The sequence below is a fragment of the Phocoena phocoena genome, chromosome 9, assembly GCF_963924675.1.
Source record: "Phocoena phocoena chromosome 9, mPhoPho1.1, whole genome shotgun sequence".
In the NCBI taxonomy this organism is placed as follows: domain Eukaryota; kingdom Metazoa; phylum Chordata; class Mammalia; order Artiodactyla; family Phocoenidae; genus Phocoena; species Phocoena phocoena.
Genome location: NC_089227.1, coordinates 91,672,454 through 91,691,245, shown reverse-complemented (window position 1 = coordinate 91,691,245; position 18,792 = coordinate 91,672,454). Strand labels below are relative to the sequence as shown.

Genomic DNA, 18,792 nt, shown 5'->3' with positions numbered 1-18,792 from the left:
TTTATATGAAGCTCAAAAACATGTCAAACCAGACAATATAATGTTTAGGGATACAAAGGTACATGATTATACCATATAAAGAAAAGCAAGGGTTAGATAAATGTCTTTCTTCCATAGTCAACATTCCATAGTCAATGTCCAGGTATAGACACAAAATCTGAGACCTCAAATAAATTTCATTTGTTCATTAACCTGCTTTGAATTGAGAAAGAACTACAGTTTCTCAATTCAAAAGAACTATTTTATTAATAGAAGTATAGCACCTTTAACAAAGAATTCTATGCCTGTCAGATCACACCCACTGCGGTGATCCAGAGCACCGCACTCAGTCCCCTATTTCTACCATGCTGTGCTTTGTGACTCTAACCTCCCGACCAGGAAAGTTTAGACTGACTCAAAATAATACAACCAGAGTTTTCACCCCAAGAATATGGATTGGGATGAGAAATCTACAGTCAATCTCTGTGTGTAGCTTTTCTGTAATATAAAACCTTGGAAATAAAGAAAACTTATCTGCAGATGCACATAAAAGGATAAAAGTGAGATAGGGCGAGAGAGGTAAAGAGAAACAGAGTTAATTCAGATTATCAGTTCCCATTCCTTCCTGGTTGCATTCTTGCCCTTAATTCCAGGAAATACCTTTATTCATAGAAAAAAGTGTTCTTTTTTTTATCTTAAACTGCATCCAAGTTATTTTTTCTGTAACTTGCAAGTTGTAAATATTTTTAAAATACATAGTCAAACAAATCATTAAAGGAAGAGTAATCAGGACAGTGAAGGTACTGAAGCCCATTTTATATGAAGTAAAGAAGGGGACATAATTTGTGAATAAACGCAAAAGGAGAATTAGGACCAATGGGATGGAAAGCACTTGGATTTGACTCAACATATGCAAGAACTTCCTGATATTGTAATGAAATAAGTTTCTGATCACTGGAAGCATGCAAACTTGCACAATTACTTAGAGGCACTGTAGTCGAGAAGAATCTAGCAGAACATGGATGATTACACTAGATAATCTTTAAGTAATCTTTAAGTTTAAGTGCAACCCTGTGATTCTTTCCATTGGTCTTTATGTCAGTGTGAGCATATCTGTATAGGTCCATTTCAGGAATAAGAAAATTGAATTATATGTATGTCAGATTATTTGTTGAGGGCCAAGTTGTATCAGTTGTGGAACTGAGGTTAATTTACCTAGTCCAAGAAGCATTAGAAAACATTATGTCTCATCTAAACCTCTCAATTGATGAAAAGCAATTTTTTCCCAGGGGATCCAACATGCTATGGTTACTAAAGAACATCCTATGGTTACTAAATATGTACAATACAATTATAAAGCAATTAGTATGCAAAAGCAGCAAACAGAAATCAGTCTCCTTTCAGGTTATAAAACCCCAGAAGCAGGTATTATTGTTCCTCCTCTTACCTGGACATTGAGATGTAACTTCTTTAGACGTTTTACCAGTGTTTCTTTATTGCATGGCACAAAAGCTTCAAGGTGGGAGTAGACACTGCTACGAATGACAGGGCCTAGTTCCTGCAGCTGTAACTCAATGCTGACCAAAAACAACAACAAATAAGTAGTACAGAATTTCTTTTAGGTAGTAACAAACAAGCAAGGAGGCAGAGGCAGTGATTTTTTTCTCCTTTTACCTTTCCATGATTTCCTAGACAGTATTTTTCAAGGAAAAAAAAACACAAAACCATAAATCGTAATGCTATAAAAAATTTCAATGAATCTAGTTTGAGTAGAATTTACAACCCCAACAAGATGGCAAATAATTTTTTTTGCTTTCTTCTTTTTTTTTTTAATTGAGGTATACTTGATTTACAATACTGTGTTAGTTTCACATATACAGGAAAGTGTTTCAGTTATATATATATATAAAATTCCTTTTTCAGATTCTTTTCCATTATAGGTTATTATGAGATATTTAATATAGTCCCCTGTGCTATATAGTAGGTCCTTGTTGTTTATCTATTTTATATATAGTAGTGTGTATCCTAAACTCCTGGGAATTCCCTGGTGGTCCAGTGGTTAGGACTCCACGCTTCCACTGCAGGGGGCATGGGTTCGATCCTTGGTCGGGGAACTAAGATCCTGCAAGCTGCACAATGCAGCCAAAAAACCCCACAAAAAACCTAAACTCCTAATTTTTTCCCCACCCCGTCCAAATAATTTTTTGATGACAGGGGCAAAGTCTACATTTTTGGGTAAAGCACAGGAACTCCATTATTAACCAAAAACTCACTTCCTCAAAGAGACATCATACTTCCCCTCACCACCCTGCAACTGCTATACTAGAGTCACAGTTTCAGTGAATTTTTAGAGTATTTTTTCCTTAAAGGTGTTTGAAAAAATTACAGATTCAGAAGAGGTAAAGCCCTCCTGGCCACACGCACAGACTGTTTTATCCTTCTTTGTTTTCCTTATTGTGCCTCCACTGAACTAGATATTTAATAGTTTGTTCAATTTATTCCAGTTCTCCAGTTCCTGCTAAAAGGGTATTTAACCAAACAGTTACTTCAAAAAAAAAAACGGAAGAGTTTGTAATAGCCACCATATTCTCAGCAAGACAAGCCTACTATAAACAATTGAGGTGTCTTCCAGATGGAAGACAGTATATCTGGCAGTTGCTACTGTAGAAAGATGAGAACAGATGTTAATTTGAAGGTCAAGACCAAACTGGGGCCCTTGGCAATAAACTATGTCCAAATCATCATGTTTTACTATAGAAGAAGGTGCAAACAAACGTAAATATTTTCACAAATATAAGGTGCATGCAAAGATTCAATTAACAGCTTTTGGGGAAGGAAAGAAACCGTGCCAGATCAAATGTATCCAATACTTATAATATACACTGCAATTTCAGAAACAATGAAATGTGGAAAACTATACTCCTTAGAACTGACAGCTGAAAATTCTTGGTATTAGAGAAGGCAAATACAACAAAAGGATAAATAAAAAGAACTTTAAGGCCTATTAGAGCCAGAGGGTCAAATCAGAGGTTCATATGGAAGACAATCATTCCGGTCATGAGTTCTGTGTACAAACACTTGGTTACATATTGTGGTTAGTTCTTTATTAAAAGTCAAGACTCTGGGTAGGAGGCATTCTAGGCTTGCCCCATTATAAAAGCTTAGTTAAAGCTGAAAATAAAATAGAAACTCCAAGTAGTAAGAGATTCCAAGTAAGAACAGACTGACTCAATGACCTACTTATAAAAATTAGTACTTTCCAAACAGGGGTTAACTCAGAAACAGGAAGTGCTGACTCCCTGCTCCTAAGCCTATAATATTAGGTAAAAATTAGAGAAATGTATTAACCCTAGAGGTTACTGACTGTACTGGTCTATCCCAAATATATACAAATTCATATCTGAGAGCAGTTTAAGTACACATCCCTCACACATATACTTTAATATTTTTTTTCTAAGAATTCTAATGTTTTAGTATATGGGGACAATAAAATATACCTGAATAAATTCATGGGAATTACTAACCCAAATAATCATGTCTCATATGCCCTTAGACAATCAACTCAGTCCAGAGAAATAGGGGATGTCTATTCAGGAAAGTGGAAAAAGAAGACAAGGGGGGCTTCCCTGGTGGTGCAGTGGTTGAGAGTCCGCCTGCCGATGCAGGGGACACGGGTTCGTGCCCTGGTCCGGGAAGATCCCACATGCCGCGGAGCAGCTGGGCCCGTGAGCCATGGCCATTGAGCCTGCGCGTCCAGAGCCTGTGCTCCGCAACGGGAGAGGCCACAACAGTGAGAGGCCCACGTAATGCAAAAAAAAAAAAAAGACGACAAGGGGGCGTAAGAAAGTAGTCGCTAAAAGGGAAAAAAATTCAACTCTGAACACTAGGGCTTGTAGAATTAGAGGCACACTCTCAGTGAAATAAAAAGCAGATGAGCTCCAAGAAAACTAGAAGATTCGTTTTAAGACAGACATGGCAGGAATTAACAGAGATGCTTCTTTGAGATGTTATATCCCAAGGATGATTTTTTGATTCTCTCAGAAGAGAAAGAGTTGTCCCCTTACAGAAGAGTAAAATAAAAAAGGACTGTCTCAGTCACAGGAAAAAGACCTGATCTAGAAAACTTAGGGCTCTTAGGTTAAAAAAAAAAAAAAAAGGAGCTAGTCAGATCCCAGATTTTGGAATCTGGGACAGCTCTGATGAGTAATGGTTACACTGTTTATTGAATCTAAGGTTTAAAAGGGAGCTAGGTAAAAGGAGGTGGAACAGACAGGAAGCACCTGCAGGCAGACAGAATCAATCTGAAAACCCCTGGCTAAAATAAAGAATAGGAACAAGAAATTCCTCTGTCTCCATGCTACTAGCATACTAGGTTATGTGTTTTTTGAGTCCATGGAGACCAAAATGATTTTTTACGTACTTCAGGAGAAAGAGAGATTGCATTAATTAAAATAGTTATCAAAACCAATAAGCTGGGGCTTCCCTGGTGGCGCAGTGGTTGAGAGTCCGCCTGCCGATGCAGGAGACACGAGTTCGTGCCCCGGTCCGGGAGGATCCCACATGCCGCGGAGCGACTGGGCCCGTGGGCCATGGCCGCTGAGCCTGCGCGTCCGGAGCCTGTGCTCCGCAACGGGAGAGGCCACAGCAGTGAGAGGCCCGCGTACCGCAAAAAAAAAAAAAAAAAAAAAAAAACAACCAATAAGCTAATCCAACCTTTATATCTCATGAGAAACTATCTCCATTATATATTTAAAAGACAGGAATCGTAGTATTGGAAACACTGCCTTGTTTCTTTGTATATGATGCTACTGAACCACCAAAAGTAGGCATACATTATTTTCATCAGAGAGGAATTTGCTGCTTTTCCCAGGACCACTTCCTTTTTGCCCATTTCTGCTTGTAGCCAATTATATACTCAATTTCTGGAACAATGGTCAAAATTTATAAGCCTTATAAGGTTTATAAGTACAGCTTATGTGGCCACAGTCTTAGAACATGCAACTTCATTAATGTTAAACTCTAGATAAGGGTGAAAATTATCACTAATTTAAATACAATTTATATCATAAACCAGCTTTCACCCTCTCCTTTCCAACTTAACATCTGTCTTCTCCACACTGCCTCCATCCTACCCCACAAAAATGATTCTTCATTAAACCACACTTTCCATTTGGCTATAAATGTCTGTATGAATTATAATAAACCTCACTGGATACTAATGGAATTATTTTCCCCACATCTGAATCAAAGTAGAAGGAAAGTACACCAAATTTAATACGAACAATCAGAACTGTCCCAGAAAGATATTTTCACATAACGTGACAAAGAATGCATTTAAATCTAGGATAATATTCAATCCATACAGCAGTCACTTGCTCTGGCAGTTATAACATTGGAAGCTTTGATTATCATAAGGGGTCCCGGAGAACCAATGTATGTAGAAGCATCGTTTTGCTAAGAAACAAATGTTAATCACACATGCTGTGAGGCCAAAAGGGAAGAGCTAATGCATGAGACTAGCCAACCACTCAGCATCTGTACCTCAAAGGCCTACTATATTTTTTAATGACTTCTTAAGGTTTAAATAATTTTCAAGGTTTCTTAATCAAAGAAGAAAATTACTTACTCCAGAAGAATATTATTCATATCCTGTGTAAAGAATTTTTTCCTTCCTTCTTCATCAAAAAGTTTGGCAGCCTAGAGAAACACAAGATTGTCAATATAACTCTCAATAAACACATTACACATTATATGCTTCCATATCTATTTACTTAGAATAAGCTCCTTGAGGGTGGGGCTATGATTAACTTCACTTTGTCCCAGCTTATTACCTGGCATGAGCAGGCAATGAAACAGTGCTGAAACAAAATTTAGCATACATAACATTCTTCCCTGTTATGTCTGTATTTCATTTTTCTGAATTTTCCTAAATTTAAAAAGTTACACAGGGGCTTCCCTGATGGCGCAGTGGTTAAGAACCTGCCTGCCAATGCAGGGGACATGGGTTTGAGCCCTGGTCCGGGAAGATCCCTGGTCCGTGGAGCAACTAAGCCCATGCGCCAACAACTACCGAGCCTGCGCTCTAGAGCCCGTGAGCCACAACTACTGAGCCCGTGTGCCACAACTACTGAAGCCCACGTGCCTAGAGCCCATGCTCCGCAACAAGAGAAGTCACTGCAATAAGAAGGCTGCGCACTGCAACGAAGAGTAGCCCCCGCTTGCAGCAACTAGAGAAAGCCCGCATGCAGCAACAAAGACCCAACGCAGCCAAAAATAAATAAAATAAATAAATTTATATTTTTTAAAAGTTACACATATAAGACTTTTTATGGGTGCTATGGGTGTCTTGTGTATTTTGAGTATCTGTAAGGTTTGTTTATCAATTCTTGCTGTGATCTCCAAGATAAGAGAAAGCAGATGTCTCATTTTCTACAAGACAATACTGTCCAACGTGTCTGATATTCTATATATTATACTCATTACCATGTCTAATCTTCATAACAGACAGTGACATTGGTATTATAGCTCCCATTTTACAAACAAGGAACCTAAATCTTACAGAAGTTACATGATAATGCCCCCAAATCACACTGCTAGTAAGTGGTGAATCCAGGACTCAGACCAGAAGCTTTCTGACTTCAACTGTACAACACTGTCACCCTGTACAAAGATACTCAGCTTACTGCAGCCAGTCTGGGTTCTACCTAATTACTAACAATGAAAAAATTAGCCACAGTCATTATCAAGGGATAAGCAACAATTAATTCAATGAGGATAAGAATATTTTCATCACTGTGTTTGTCATCTTAACCAGTTTACCAGAAACAAAGAGTATGCAAACCAAGACACTGTACCATAAGCAAAATTTACTGGGGAAATAACAAAAGATAGTTTATCTTGAGGTGCCCAAGATGTAAGACATCGAGAGGCCTGATCCAATAATCTGAGCAAGTCACATGCTGACTCCGTCAGTTGGCAGATTGATAATTTTAGACTGTTTGACAACATCACATTCTGTAAATAGAGGAGGACAATTTCTGAGATGTGCCTCAGTGCTTCTTAGAAAGGATGAAGACTGGGTATGTATAGGGAGAAGAAATACAGGAAGAAAGCCAGAATGGAAACTAAACTCCAAGAAAGAGAATCAAAAGAAGTCAAGAGGCTGAACAGTGGAAGATATGTTACAAAGTGAGAAAAGAGCAACAAGAAGAAAGTCCTTATCAGAAAGATATGAGCATTTTAGGCAACAATGAATTCTCATCTCCTGAAGAAAAAAATACCATCTCCTATTTCAAAGAAAAAAATACAGAGAATTCACAAATACTAATAAGTGAAATGAATCTTCTTATTGATAATTTCCTAAGAGGTTAGGAAGTAGCTGTTCTAATCCTAGCATGGCTACTACAGAAAGAGTTTTTAGTATATAATAGCACCTTACAAGATTGAAACACACCATTACTAATCAATTCTGTTTTTTTTTTTTTTTTTTTTTTTTTTTTGCGGTACGCGGACCTCTCACTGCTGTGGCCTCTCCCGTTGCGGAGCACAGGCTCCGGACGCGCAGGCCCAGCAGCCATGGCCCACGGGCCCAGCAGCTCCGCGGCATGTGGGATCCTCCCGGACCGGGGCACGAACCCACGCCCCCTGCATCGGCAGGCGGACTCTCAACCACTGCGCCACCAGGGAAGCCCCCAATTCTGTTTATTAAGTGAATATGAACGGCATATAACACAGTGGACGGAGTGCAAGTTATAAAGCATGATGGTCCTGCCTTTAAATCCTGACTTTGCATCAAGCCTCACCCATTTAAAAATTACGTGGCCTTGGGAAATTCCTTTAACCTTTCTGAACCTTAGTTTCCTCATCTATTAAATGGAAGAATACTACCTACCTCACATAATTGTTGGAGGATTAGACTCCACAGTATATACAGTATTCTAAGCCTAGTCAGGGAACTGTCTCCTGAACAATAAATGATGTCTTGTGAAGCTGTGGGTCCCAGGAGCACTGCACTCAATACAAAGTATAGGTTTTTGCTAAATAAATAATAGCTGTTATTATTAATTATATATTGGAAAACCTGGATTACATCCCTAGCACTTTTTATTTAAAACATAAAAGAAACTAAAGATTTTAGGGGCAACATGGGATAGCAAAAAGCATGTACTACTGAGTCAGGTGAACCCCTGTGTTTAAATTCAGGCTCCACCACTTACTAGTTGTGTGAACTGACCAAGCTATTTAACCTACCTCCACTTAAGTTTGTTAACCATAAAAAGGAAATAATACCTACACTTCATACATAAAGTGGTTAAGAATAGTAAATAAAAAACCTATTTGATTAATAAAATGATTGTATACTTTTCAAAAAATAAGCACAGAAAATAGCAAAAGAATGAAAAACAAAGGAGGGGAGGGAACAATAAAACAGAATATAAAAGAAAATGACAGAATAAAGATGAATTATATATCATTATCATTATAACAGTGGTAGGTAAGATAAAATCTTAAAGAGAAAATCTTAAAAAAGACTCAGATGAGGTCGATAAACAAATTTCCATTTACATGCTGTCTATAAGAGAAAGAGCTAAAATAAGTCAAAAAATAAAAGAATTCAAAAAAAAAAAAAAGAGCTAAAATGAAGGTAAATGATGGGAAAAGCTATACCATGCAAAAATAAAGAGAAAGGAGTCTACAGTAAAATCAGACAAAACTGAATTCAAGGTGAAAAGCATTAATAGCACAGAAAGGGTCACCTTCAAATGATAAATATCACAACAGAGATCTAGCCATCAAGAATTTTATGGGCCAACAAACAATACAGCATAGAAATAAACAAAGCAGAGGACTTCCCTGGTGGCACAGTGGTTAAGAATCCACCTGCCAATGCAGGGGACACAGGTTCGAGCCCTGGTCCGGGAAGATCCCTCATGCCACAGAGCAACTAAGCCCATGCACCACAACTACTGAAACCTGCGTGCCACAACTACTGAAGCCCGTGTGCCTAGAGCCTGTGCTCTGCAACAAAGAGAAGGCATTGCAACAAGAAGCCCATGCACTGCAATGAAAAGTAGACCCCACTCGCCACAACTAGAGAAAGCCCACGTGCAGCAACGAAGACCCAGTGCAGCCAAAAAAAATTAAATAAAATAAAAATAGCTCATGAGTAAAATAAAAGATACTTAGAAATAAATGACAGTGAAAATCTTACCAAAAAAAGTAAAAAGAAAACAAAGCAAAAACTATGGTAAATACAAGTTATAACCTAAAAAACACTGGCAATGAGATACTTGAGCACAACTCTCTAAGTCCTGAACTAATAAATAAAGTACCTTAAAATAAGAAAAAATGTAAGAGAATTTAATGAGCCACAACCTCAGAAGAAATGCTAAAGAACAAAAACAGAAAAAAGAATAGAACTGATAAACAGAATCCATGAATCAGTTGTTGGAAAAATTAGATAAATCTCTCGCTTCCCTAATTCAGAAAGAGTTAAGAGAAATAAATACAACATAGAGATTAATAAATTTAAAATGTGATTTAAATGGTTACTATAACCCTAGAAGAAACACACAACTTGTACAATAATCCATACATTATACTTCGACTAACAATTATTTTTAATAACAACATATTTGCAAATGCATGGATTAAAATCCAGAAAAATAAGTAGTTTAATAGTCGTTATCCCTGTTGGGGGTGGGGAATGTCTGATTATGGGGCATCTTTCCCTAAGTATAAAATACAACTGGGGGCTTCCCTGGTGGCACAGTGGTTGGGAGTCTGCCTGCCGATGCAAGGGACGCAGGTTTGTGCCCTGGTCCGGGAGGATCCCACGTGCCGCGGAGCGGCTGTGCCCGTGAGCCATGGCCGCTGAGCCTGCACGTCTAGAGCCTGTTGCTCCGTGGTGGGAGAGGCCCCAGCGGTGAGAGGCCCCAGCGGTGAGAGGCCAGCGTACCGCAAAAAAAAAAACAAAACAAAAACAATTGGGACTTCCCTGGTGGTCCAGTGGTTAAGAATCTGCCTTCCAATGCAGGGGATGAGGGTTCGATCCCTAGTCAGGGAACCAAGATCCCACAGGCCTTGGGGCCACTAAGCCCGCAGCGCAACTAGAGAAGGCCGAGAGCCACAAGGAAGACCCAGTGCAGCCAAAAAAAAAAATTTATATTGAGTGTACAACTTCTGTAATCAGGAGAAAAAAAAAGAGGACTAAAACATGGCATGGGTTCAAACAAACATGCTAAAGTAATTAAAAAAGGGCATTTTAAGCAAGGTTTGAAACATTTTAAGTCAAAATTATATTTCCCTGAGATTAAAGGGAGAAGTGTACTGACATACCTGGATTTGCAGCTAGTTAAATAAAGATTATGTACCCAAGTCAATCGGGAGAGGAATCTACTGTGAAATGCTAAAATCTCAACTCTTAAAAGTTTGTCTAGTGAGAACACAATGTATGCTTACTAAAGCTGCTGATTAGCTGGTAAGGACTAGCTGGTAAAATCGATTGTAGAATAACTAGTTGTTAACAATAGTTGGGACCAAGTTCAAGAACACTTCTGCATTGTTACTATTTGTTCCTACCTTTCTTCTATTTTCTTTACATGACTATGTATGTATTTATGAAACCTATGCAGAAAAATATAAAGTGAAGTGAGATAATAAAACCAACTTTTATCCATGTTATAACTATATTTAAAAGAAAAAGACTATGCATAGAGTCAATGCTTAAAAGGAAATATAGAAAATAAAGTTACTTCTAAGTAGTTAGGATCATAGGTTATTATTTTTGCCTGAAAGTAATTATTGTTATGTTTGTACAGCAAACACAACACAAGAAAATTATCACACTTACTACACGGAGGTCTTCGATACGCTTTTCAAGAAGGACAGGCAGACCCTCTGGGAGTGTAGGTACCACCTTGGGCATAACTTGAGAGGCATAGGTTGGCTGGGTGGTGTTTCCATTCTCTCCTCCTGACTCAGACAGGGGGCTACCATTAGAAGCAGCATCCAGTAATCTGTCAAAGTCGAAATCATCTAGCATCTCTAGGGCATTTTCAGCTTCCTGAAATAGTTCATGTTCATTTGTGCTAACAAAAATGGGGAGGTCCGGATCAGCACTATTCAGATTTAAGTCCGAGACATCATTCCCCAATGCCACAGCAGCAGAGGGGGTTTTATGCATAGAGGAGGTCGAGAAGTTCACTGGGACTTTAGGGTTAGACTCCTTCCTTAATGCATCCTTCTCTTTTTGAAATTTTCTTATCATGGCAGCTAGAGAAAGAGAATCTTTATAACGTTTCTTCTTTTTTTCAGATTTGTGTGAATTTAGAGCCACAACTCTGTGAAGAAAAAAGTGATCAGTTAGGCTATGTATGATTTTAAAGGTTAAAACCCCAATAAGCAGGCACAGAATTAAAATAATCATTTGATAGGTGAGGAAGCAAATTTGTTACTAAATTACACTTTTACAATGGCATCTTCATCATCATCTGGATTGTCACTTACAAAAGGCAGGTGAATGGCCATTAGAGTGAAGAAAATGAAATAACGTCAACAGAAATAAACAAAACTGAATAGAGCTCTGGTTTATTAAGTATACGAAGTTAGGGAATTCCCTGGCGGTCCATTGGTTAGGACTCCTTACTTTCACCGCCAAGGATGCAGGTTCAATCCCTGGTCGTGCATCTAAGATCCCGCAAGCCCCTCAGCGTGGCCAAAATTAAAAAAAATAAAAGGAAATGGAAGTATACAAAGTTAAACTTACTACTCTGTTTGGAATGTTCATTCTTTAGCACATCTATAAAGTAGGCACCTAAAGAATTAACGAAGTAAAGAAATGCACTTTTGCTGAAAACAGAGTTGATTACAACCAGAGAAACCTACATAATACACCTTCACACTGGTACCCCAGGTGGTTTGTACTACAAACTGCCAAAGAAATGCAAAATGTCTGTGTCAATCTGTGAGCCTTCATTCATTACCATGTCTTCTATCCAGACCCTATTCTATCTGCTACTACCTTCTGATCATTTTTCACTTTCCATTCTAGGAACAGTGTTCTGAGGCTTTTGGATAGATACATGTAATTTTCAATGACAACTTTCTCCCTATAGGGACTAAGAGGAAAGGGTAGTCTCTGTTTAGCTATCACCTTCTCTAAAAAATCTTTTCTAAATTTTATGGTTTATATGCTTCTACGTGCACTACAGAACCTAAAAGATTATTAGTGCCTTACAGGTAGGCCAGTGTTTCATTTACTGTTATATATCCAAAACCCAGACAGTGTCTGGTACACAGTAAGCACTTAGTAAATATTTGCTGAATGAAATCAGTTTACAAAGTTGAGAAAATGATAAACTCAATAAAAGGCATTACTTACAGTTTTTGTTCATAAAGAAGTTTACTTGTAAATAATGAATATTTAAAACAACCAGTAGTAATATTTTATTTTCCTTAATAATTTCTTAATGACTCAGGGATCACTATAATCTCATGTTTAGGAGGGGATAAATACCTCCCTACATCAACTCTGGAGATACTGACAGCCCCAAATTCAGATGTACCTCCTCTGCTAGGGAGGGGAGGAAAACCCAGCCTCTCACAAGTTTTTGTCCCTTGACTCTACCTTGACTCTACAAAAAAAGCCATAGAGAAGTAGAGACAAATGGTAGCTTTATGACTGCAAGGTACAAACATTTATTCTTATGACTTTTTTTTCTTTTCTTTTTCTTTCTTTTTGTTCGTGGTTGTGCCTCGCGGCTTGCGGGATCTTGGTTCCCCACCAGGGATCAGGAATTTCACCCAGGCCCAGGCAGTGAAAGTGCTGAGTCCTAACCACTGTACCGCCAGGGAATTCCCTCTTATGACTTAATAAGGCTTTTGAGAAATTCTACTTGGTTTTTTAGAGGCCATATCATTACCTAAAGTCACAAGCATTAAGAATAGCTAAGTAAAATCAATGACTTTTAAAAAAATATTAAAACGACCATAAATCGTTTATACAAAGACTACTGCCAATTGTCAATCCCCAGGCATCTAAGCTCAGTTTTAGTACAAGAAAATTAAAATAACATGTTCAATGTTTGTACCATCTTTTCAAACTGGTTCCTGTTGATAAAATGTTGTAATGAGCAAAATACTTAACAAATTTCTAAATCTGATCTAAAACATCTCTAAGATGACTTATACTTATTAATAAATATTATTAAAATATAAGTTGATAGGTCACTGACATTTATAAATACTGTATTAAATTAGACCCAGCTAAGCTGAACTAATTAATGCTAAATATATCTTTCTAAAAGGAGAGTTTGTCATGCTACAACACTAGTTCCCTCATTATGTCTAATTTCACATACCCCAGTTGTTTCGGTACTTTTTTCCTTGGCTTCTTCTCCTTTTCCCCTTCCTCTTTCCGCTTCCGCTTCTTCAACTCAATATCATCTTCTTTCATTTTGGGAATCTACAAAATGATTAAATGCATAACTTACCTAAGTATTACTGCTTTACTCGCTGATGTTATCAATCCAGCATCCAGGGCAAGTGGTTTTTCTCAAATTTCAGGGTGCATAAGAATTGCTTGTTAAAAATGCAGATTCTTTGGGTCCATGAGAACTCCCACCCCTGGTTTTGGTTCAGTTAAAGGTTTGGTAGAGCCTTTTTGGTTTTTTTTGTTTTGTTTTTTTTTTTGTGGTACGCGGGCCTCTCACTGTTGTGGCCTCTCCCGTTGCGGAGCACAGGCTCCGGACGCGCAGGCTCAGCGGCCGTGGCTCAAGGGCTTAGTTGCTCCGCGGCATGTGGGATCTTCCCGGACCAGGGCACAAACCCGTGTCCCCTGCATTGGGCAGGCGGACTCTCAACCACTGCGCCACCAGGGAAGCCCTAATCTGCATTTTTAACAAACATTTTGGTGATTCTGGTACAAATATGTCTTTGGCTCACACTTCAAGGAACGCTTATCTAAGGACATTCTATTAATTTCCCAAATATATATATTCTATAAAATTTGCTTTACATCTTAGGAAAAGTAACAGCTATTAACAGTCATTTCCATATCAAGTCTTAACGTATCCTAAAACCTCAACCTTATCCAGAAACAGATTATTAGACTAGATATGGAGAGAGAAGTTTTAAAAGAAAATATTATAATTATATTAAAATTATAATAGAATTTTATGATATAAAAATAAATTTCCCCATATCTACATAATTTTACTTTAAAGCATGTAATTAACTATAAATTCATTAAACAATGGTTAGCATTTTACTTTTCCTTATATTCACAGCTGTAAAGTACAAGTAAAAATCAAAAAATATATCCTTTTAATTGAATGCTCTCATTACTGGTGCAATGTTGGATAAACTCACTTTGGGTGGCTTGTGCTTTTGGTTGTCTGTAGTATCTTCTTCTTCAGTATCTGAAGCTTGGCGAAACTGGAGAGTGCCAGTGTTGATATAAAACCCTCCATATTTTGTTGTTAGAGAAGCAGGAACTAATTCGTCATACTAGGTTTAAAAAAAAGGCTTCAGATATATCTTATCTTTAATTCTATAAATATGTCAAAGAAACTCAATCACCATGTCAGAATCTTCCTTAAATCTTAACTGCAAAACTAACTGCAATGAGGATGTTTGTGAATAAATAAAGAAAAAGTTACTATCTGGAATAGAAATGAGCTCTGATCATTCAATATTTAAGAAATGAACTTCTGGAATACTGAAGCAGATTCTAAATATATCATCTGCCGAGAAAAACTGAAGGATCACTGCTATTCTTAATGACAAATGATTCTGATGAGAAATTGAAACAAGTTAAAACAAATGACTGAATGTCCAGGCAGCAAATTAACTTCATTTCTTACCATATTGGTATATAATTTTACTCATAAAGAGATTATAAAAAATAAAAGGTTATTTCTTCTGCCTTAGCTCTAAGCTTTTAAGTAGGGAATATTTTTTAAACATATAAAAGAAAAATAGCATATATATATGTTTTAAAGGGAAGTAGAAAAAGAACTGCCCTGTTCGGTAAGCATACACCGAGGGCCCATAATGAGCGAGGCACTTGGCTTCGCAAAACAGACTCAAATTGTCTAAATCAGTCTGAATGTACTCTAAGCCTAGATTTTAAGGTTTATCATTATCTCACCTGATGAAGATGAAGAAAAAACAATCATTAAATGGAAGGCCAGTCTTAACTAAACGAAGATGTTCATGGCAGAAGAGAAAAAAAGGAACTACTTATCTAACAAAAGCAAGATACCTGCTACTGGGTTCCCCAGAACTCTATTTAAGGGTTTTCTTCATATTACATAATTAGTTTTTAAGAAAGTCATATTTGTAAGGAAAATTCTTTGCCATGGGCAAAAAATATACAGAACATATTAATTATTCTAAAAATATTAAGGCTAAGTACAAAAGTTGTGATTTTAACCTGTATCATTTTAAATTACATGGAAAATGGAAAAAGAAAGAATGTACATTTAATCATATTGAATCAAAAAGGAATGAAGTTAGAAAAAGAAAAAAGGAATGTACTCCTTTCTTGTCGCTCCACTTGAGAGGCTACTACTGTACAAAGACCTACAGGCAAGACCTTCAGAAAGGGCCCAGTACTATCTGCAAGTAAAGGAGTGATGTGAGGAGTAAAGGATTAAAAGTGAAAAGGCTCTGTAGTAATTATTTTGAAAATGTGTCATTTTGATAAGATAAATACACCTGTACTTTTTGCTTACATATACTTGTATACTGCTTTATAATTTTCAACGCTTCTTCATATAAATTATTTCACTTGATCTTCCTGATACCCTTTTGAGGCAAGGAAAATAAATATTCCCATTTTATAAGTGAAAACCAAATTCAGAGAGGTTAAGAACCTTGCCAGAGTACTTTTATTAGTTTATGGCAGAGTCACTGACTGTTTCCCAGCCCATCCACTATACCAAGCAGCATCTCATGTGGAAAACACACTCATCACTAGGTTACCAGGCAATGTGGATGTGTTCAATGTCTGTCTTCTTCTGCAGTATTCTGCTGTGCTTTCCCTATCAGAACACTTCTCAGGAGAACAAACTCTTTATGCATATTTGATTTAGCCTTTGTTTTTGTTTTTTGTTTTTTTTTTCAAATTTAACTGGGTAGACTGTAGTTTTATTTGCTAAATCTGGCAACCACACTAAAGTGACACAACCAATAAGTGACAGAGCAAGGATTAATACACAGCCTTCACTGCACTGTGAATTATAAATGTGCCAAGCATTTTTTTTGTAAGGTACAGGAAATATTCTGGGTTTTTTTGTTTGTTTGTTTTTATTGAGGTAATATTGGTTTATAACCTTACACAAGTTTCACATGTACATTATATTTCTACTTCTGCATAATTTAGCCTTTTAAGTACAATGTATTAAGAGGCAACGGATCACTGAACTTGAGAATCAGATTTACTAGATCCTTTGCCAACAACTAGCTATTGTGACCAAGAATAAATCACTTAACATCAATACTTCAGGGTTGTAAAACAGGAACAATATTACTTATTTCACAAAGTTCTAGTGAAATTTAAAAGAGATAACCTAAATAAAAGCATTACTCATGTCTGGTATTATTATTATTTCTCAATAACAAAAACATTTTCTTTCGGTCTTTTAAAAATTTGGCAGCATAAGTGTTAGACTAAAAATAATATTCAAAAGCATTTATTTTCAGATATTATAGTAGTAAGTAGTATACAATTCTGAAAGTTAATTAGAACCAGATTATTATCACTCTCTATCGAATAATATATGAAAAGTGAAAGCCTACTGGTGGGAACTCCCTGGAGGTCCAGTGGTTAGGACTCCACACTTTCACTGCTGAGGGCCCAGGTTTAATCCCTGGTCGGGGAACTAAGATCCCACAAGGCCACAAGGCACGTGGCACAGCAAAAAAAAAAAAAAAAAAAAAAAAAAAATGGCCAACTGGCAATACAATCATTTTAAAAAACAGAGAATTATTTGGTTGGCTCCTAAGTGTTTTATGTCTGAATTATTGAATTATAATGAGAACCAAATAATCTATTAAGGAAAATGATACAAAATTATTTTGCAAGTCAATAAACAACCTGTGCTTTAGTTCAATTTCCTCGTATAAAACAGGGACCTAACTTGTCCTATAAATGTCAGTAATTGTATAACTTATACAACTTATACCTATAAAATTTATCCTTATTATTAGAGCAGTGGCTTTCAAATTTTCTTCACCACAACCCAAGTGGAAAATATACTACACATCAAAAGCCAGTGCATGGTACAAACACACACACATAATAAAAATCACATAATGTACCAGTGGTTTACTGTTAACAGCTCCTATTCTATTCTATTTTATTCTCTTTAAAAATGCTGGCCACAGTCTCTAAACTGATACACAGGTCCAATTATGGGTTATAAAAATATGTTTGAAAAACACTTTATTCAAATATTTGGAATGCTACAAAGGAAAATATTAAAAATGCTATTTATGAAAGGTTACATACTATATGATTCCAACTATATGACATTCTGGAAAGGGCAAAACTATGGAGACAATAAAAAGATTAGTGGCTGCAGGTGTTAGGGAGGGATGAATAGGCAGAGCACATACTTTTTTAGGGCTGTGAAACTATGCTGTATGACAGTATAATGGTGGGCACATGTCATTACATACTTGTTAAAACCCACAGAATGTACAACACCAAGAGTAAATCCTAAGGTAAACTATGCACTTAGGGTGATGATGCGTCAATGTAGGTTCTTGGACTGTAACTAGTATACCACTCTGGTGGGGGAATGCTGATAATGGAAGCTGTGTTGTGAGGGCAGGTAGTATATGGGAAATTTCTGCACCTTCCATTCAATTTTGCTGTGAACCTAAAACTGCTCTAAAAAAATTAACTTTACTAATTTTTAAAAAATATTTATTTATTTATTTGGCTGCACAGGGTCTTAGTTGCGGCATGTGGGATCTTTTCTTTTTTTTAGTTCAGCATGCAGGATCCCTAGTTCCTTGACCAGGGATTGAATACAGGCACCCTGCATTGGGAGTGCAGAGTCTTAACCACTGGATCACCAGGAAGTCCCAAGTTTATTAATTTTTTAAAAATTCTATTTATGTAAACCTGAGTACATGGAATGTCCATTTATATATGGTTGAGTTCCCTCTTGGGTTACTTAGAATTCAAAAATCTACTTTACATATAATGTTAACACCAGTACCAATGCTTTATACTTGCATTATGCTTTTCAGCGTGTCATTATCTTGAGTCTCAGAGTACAAATTCTGCTGGGCAAGCCACTCATAACAGAGAAAACTGGGTGATGCTAAAATAAAAGACTTGCTCCTGGTCCACAGTGAATTAGAAACCAAGTGAGGTCTAGAATCTAGGACTTTTGACTTGAATGCCAAATCAAGGTCAATACTGTTGAAAACATTCCATGCCCTAACCTACAAAAAGGCTGACAACATTTTTGGTAACAGGAAATCCTCTCTACTCCAAAGGCACTGTCAACATTTTATTTCTACAGACTAGGCTTGTAAACCAGTTTATATCAGGACACCAAAATAACACCGGAGTATGACAGGGTATCTTGTACACCTTATGCTGGAAGTCCTTCCTATCACTCTCCTACCACTATATGCCTTGTCATCATCTACACAACCAAGCACTGTAGTAACAGGAAAAAGAGGTACTAATTTGTAGGTAGTATAACAGCGGCCTTAGGGTCACTTTCTGTATATCCTAAGTAATCAGTGAACACTGCAGAGGATATAATCCAGGGATTAGATTACTCTACT

General features: G+C 37.0%; 1 protein-coding gene across 1 annotated transcript in view; it reads right to left on the bottom strand.

Annotated features, from left to right (window-relative positions):
- The window catches only part of UBN2 (ubinuclein 2), a 67,701-nt gene that overhangs the window by 21,737 nt on the left and 27,172 nt on the right, over positions 1–18,792 (bottom strand). The window contains exons 4-8 of the mRNA XM_065883993.1: positions 14,350–14,487; positions 13,341–13,444; positions 10,832–11,321; positions 5,606–5,676; positions 1,427–1,556 (exon numbers count right to left, since the gene is read on the bottom strand). Coding sequence (XP_065740065.1) covers positions 1,427–1,556; positions 5,606–5,676; positions 10,832–11,321; positions 13,341–13,444; positions 14,350–14,487 — 933 coding nt within the window. The remainder of the gene's footprint in view (positions 1–1,426; positions 1,557–5,605; positions 5,677–10,831; positions 11,322–13,340; positions 13,445–14,349; positions 14,488–18,792) is intronic.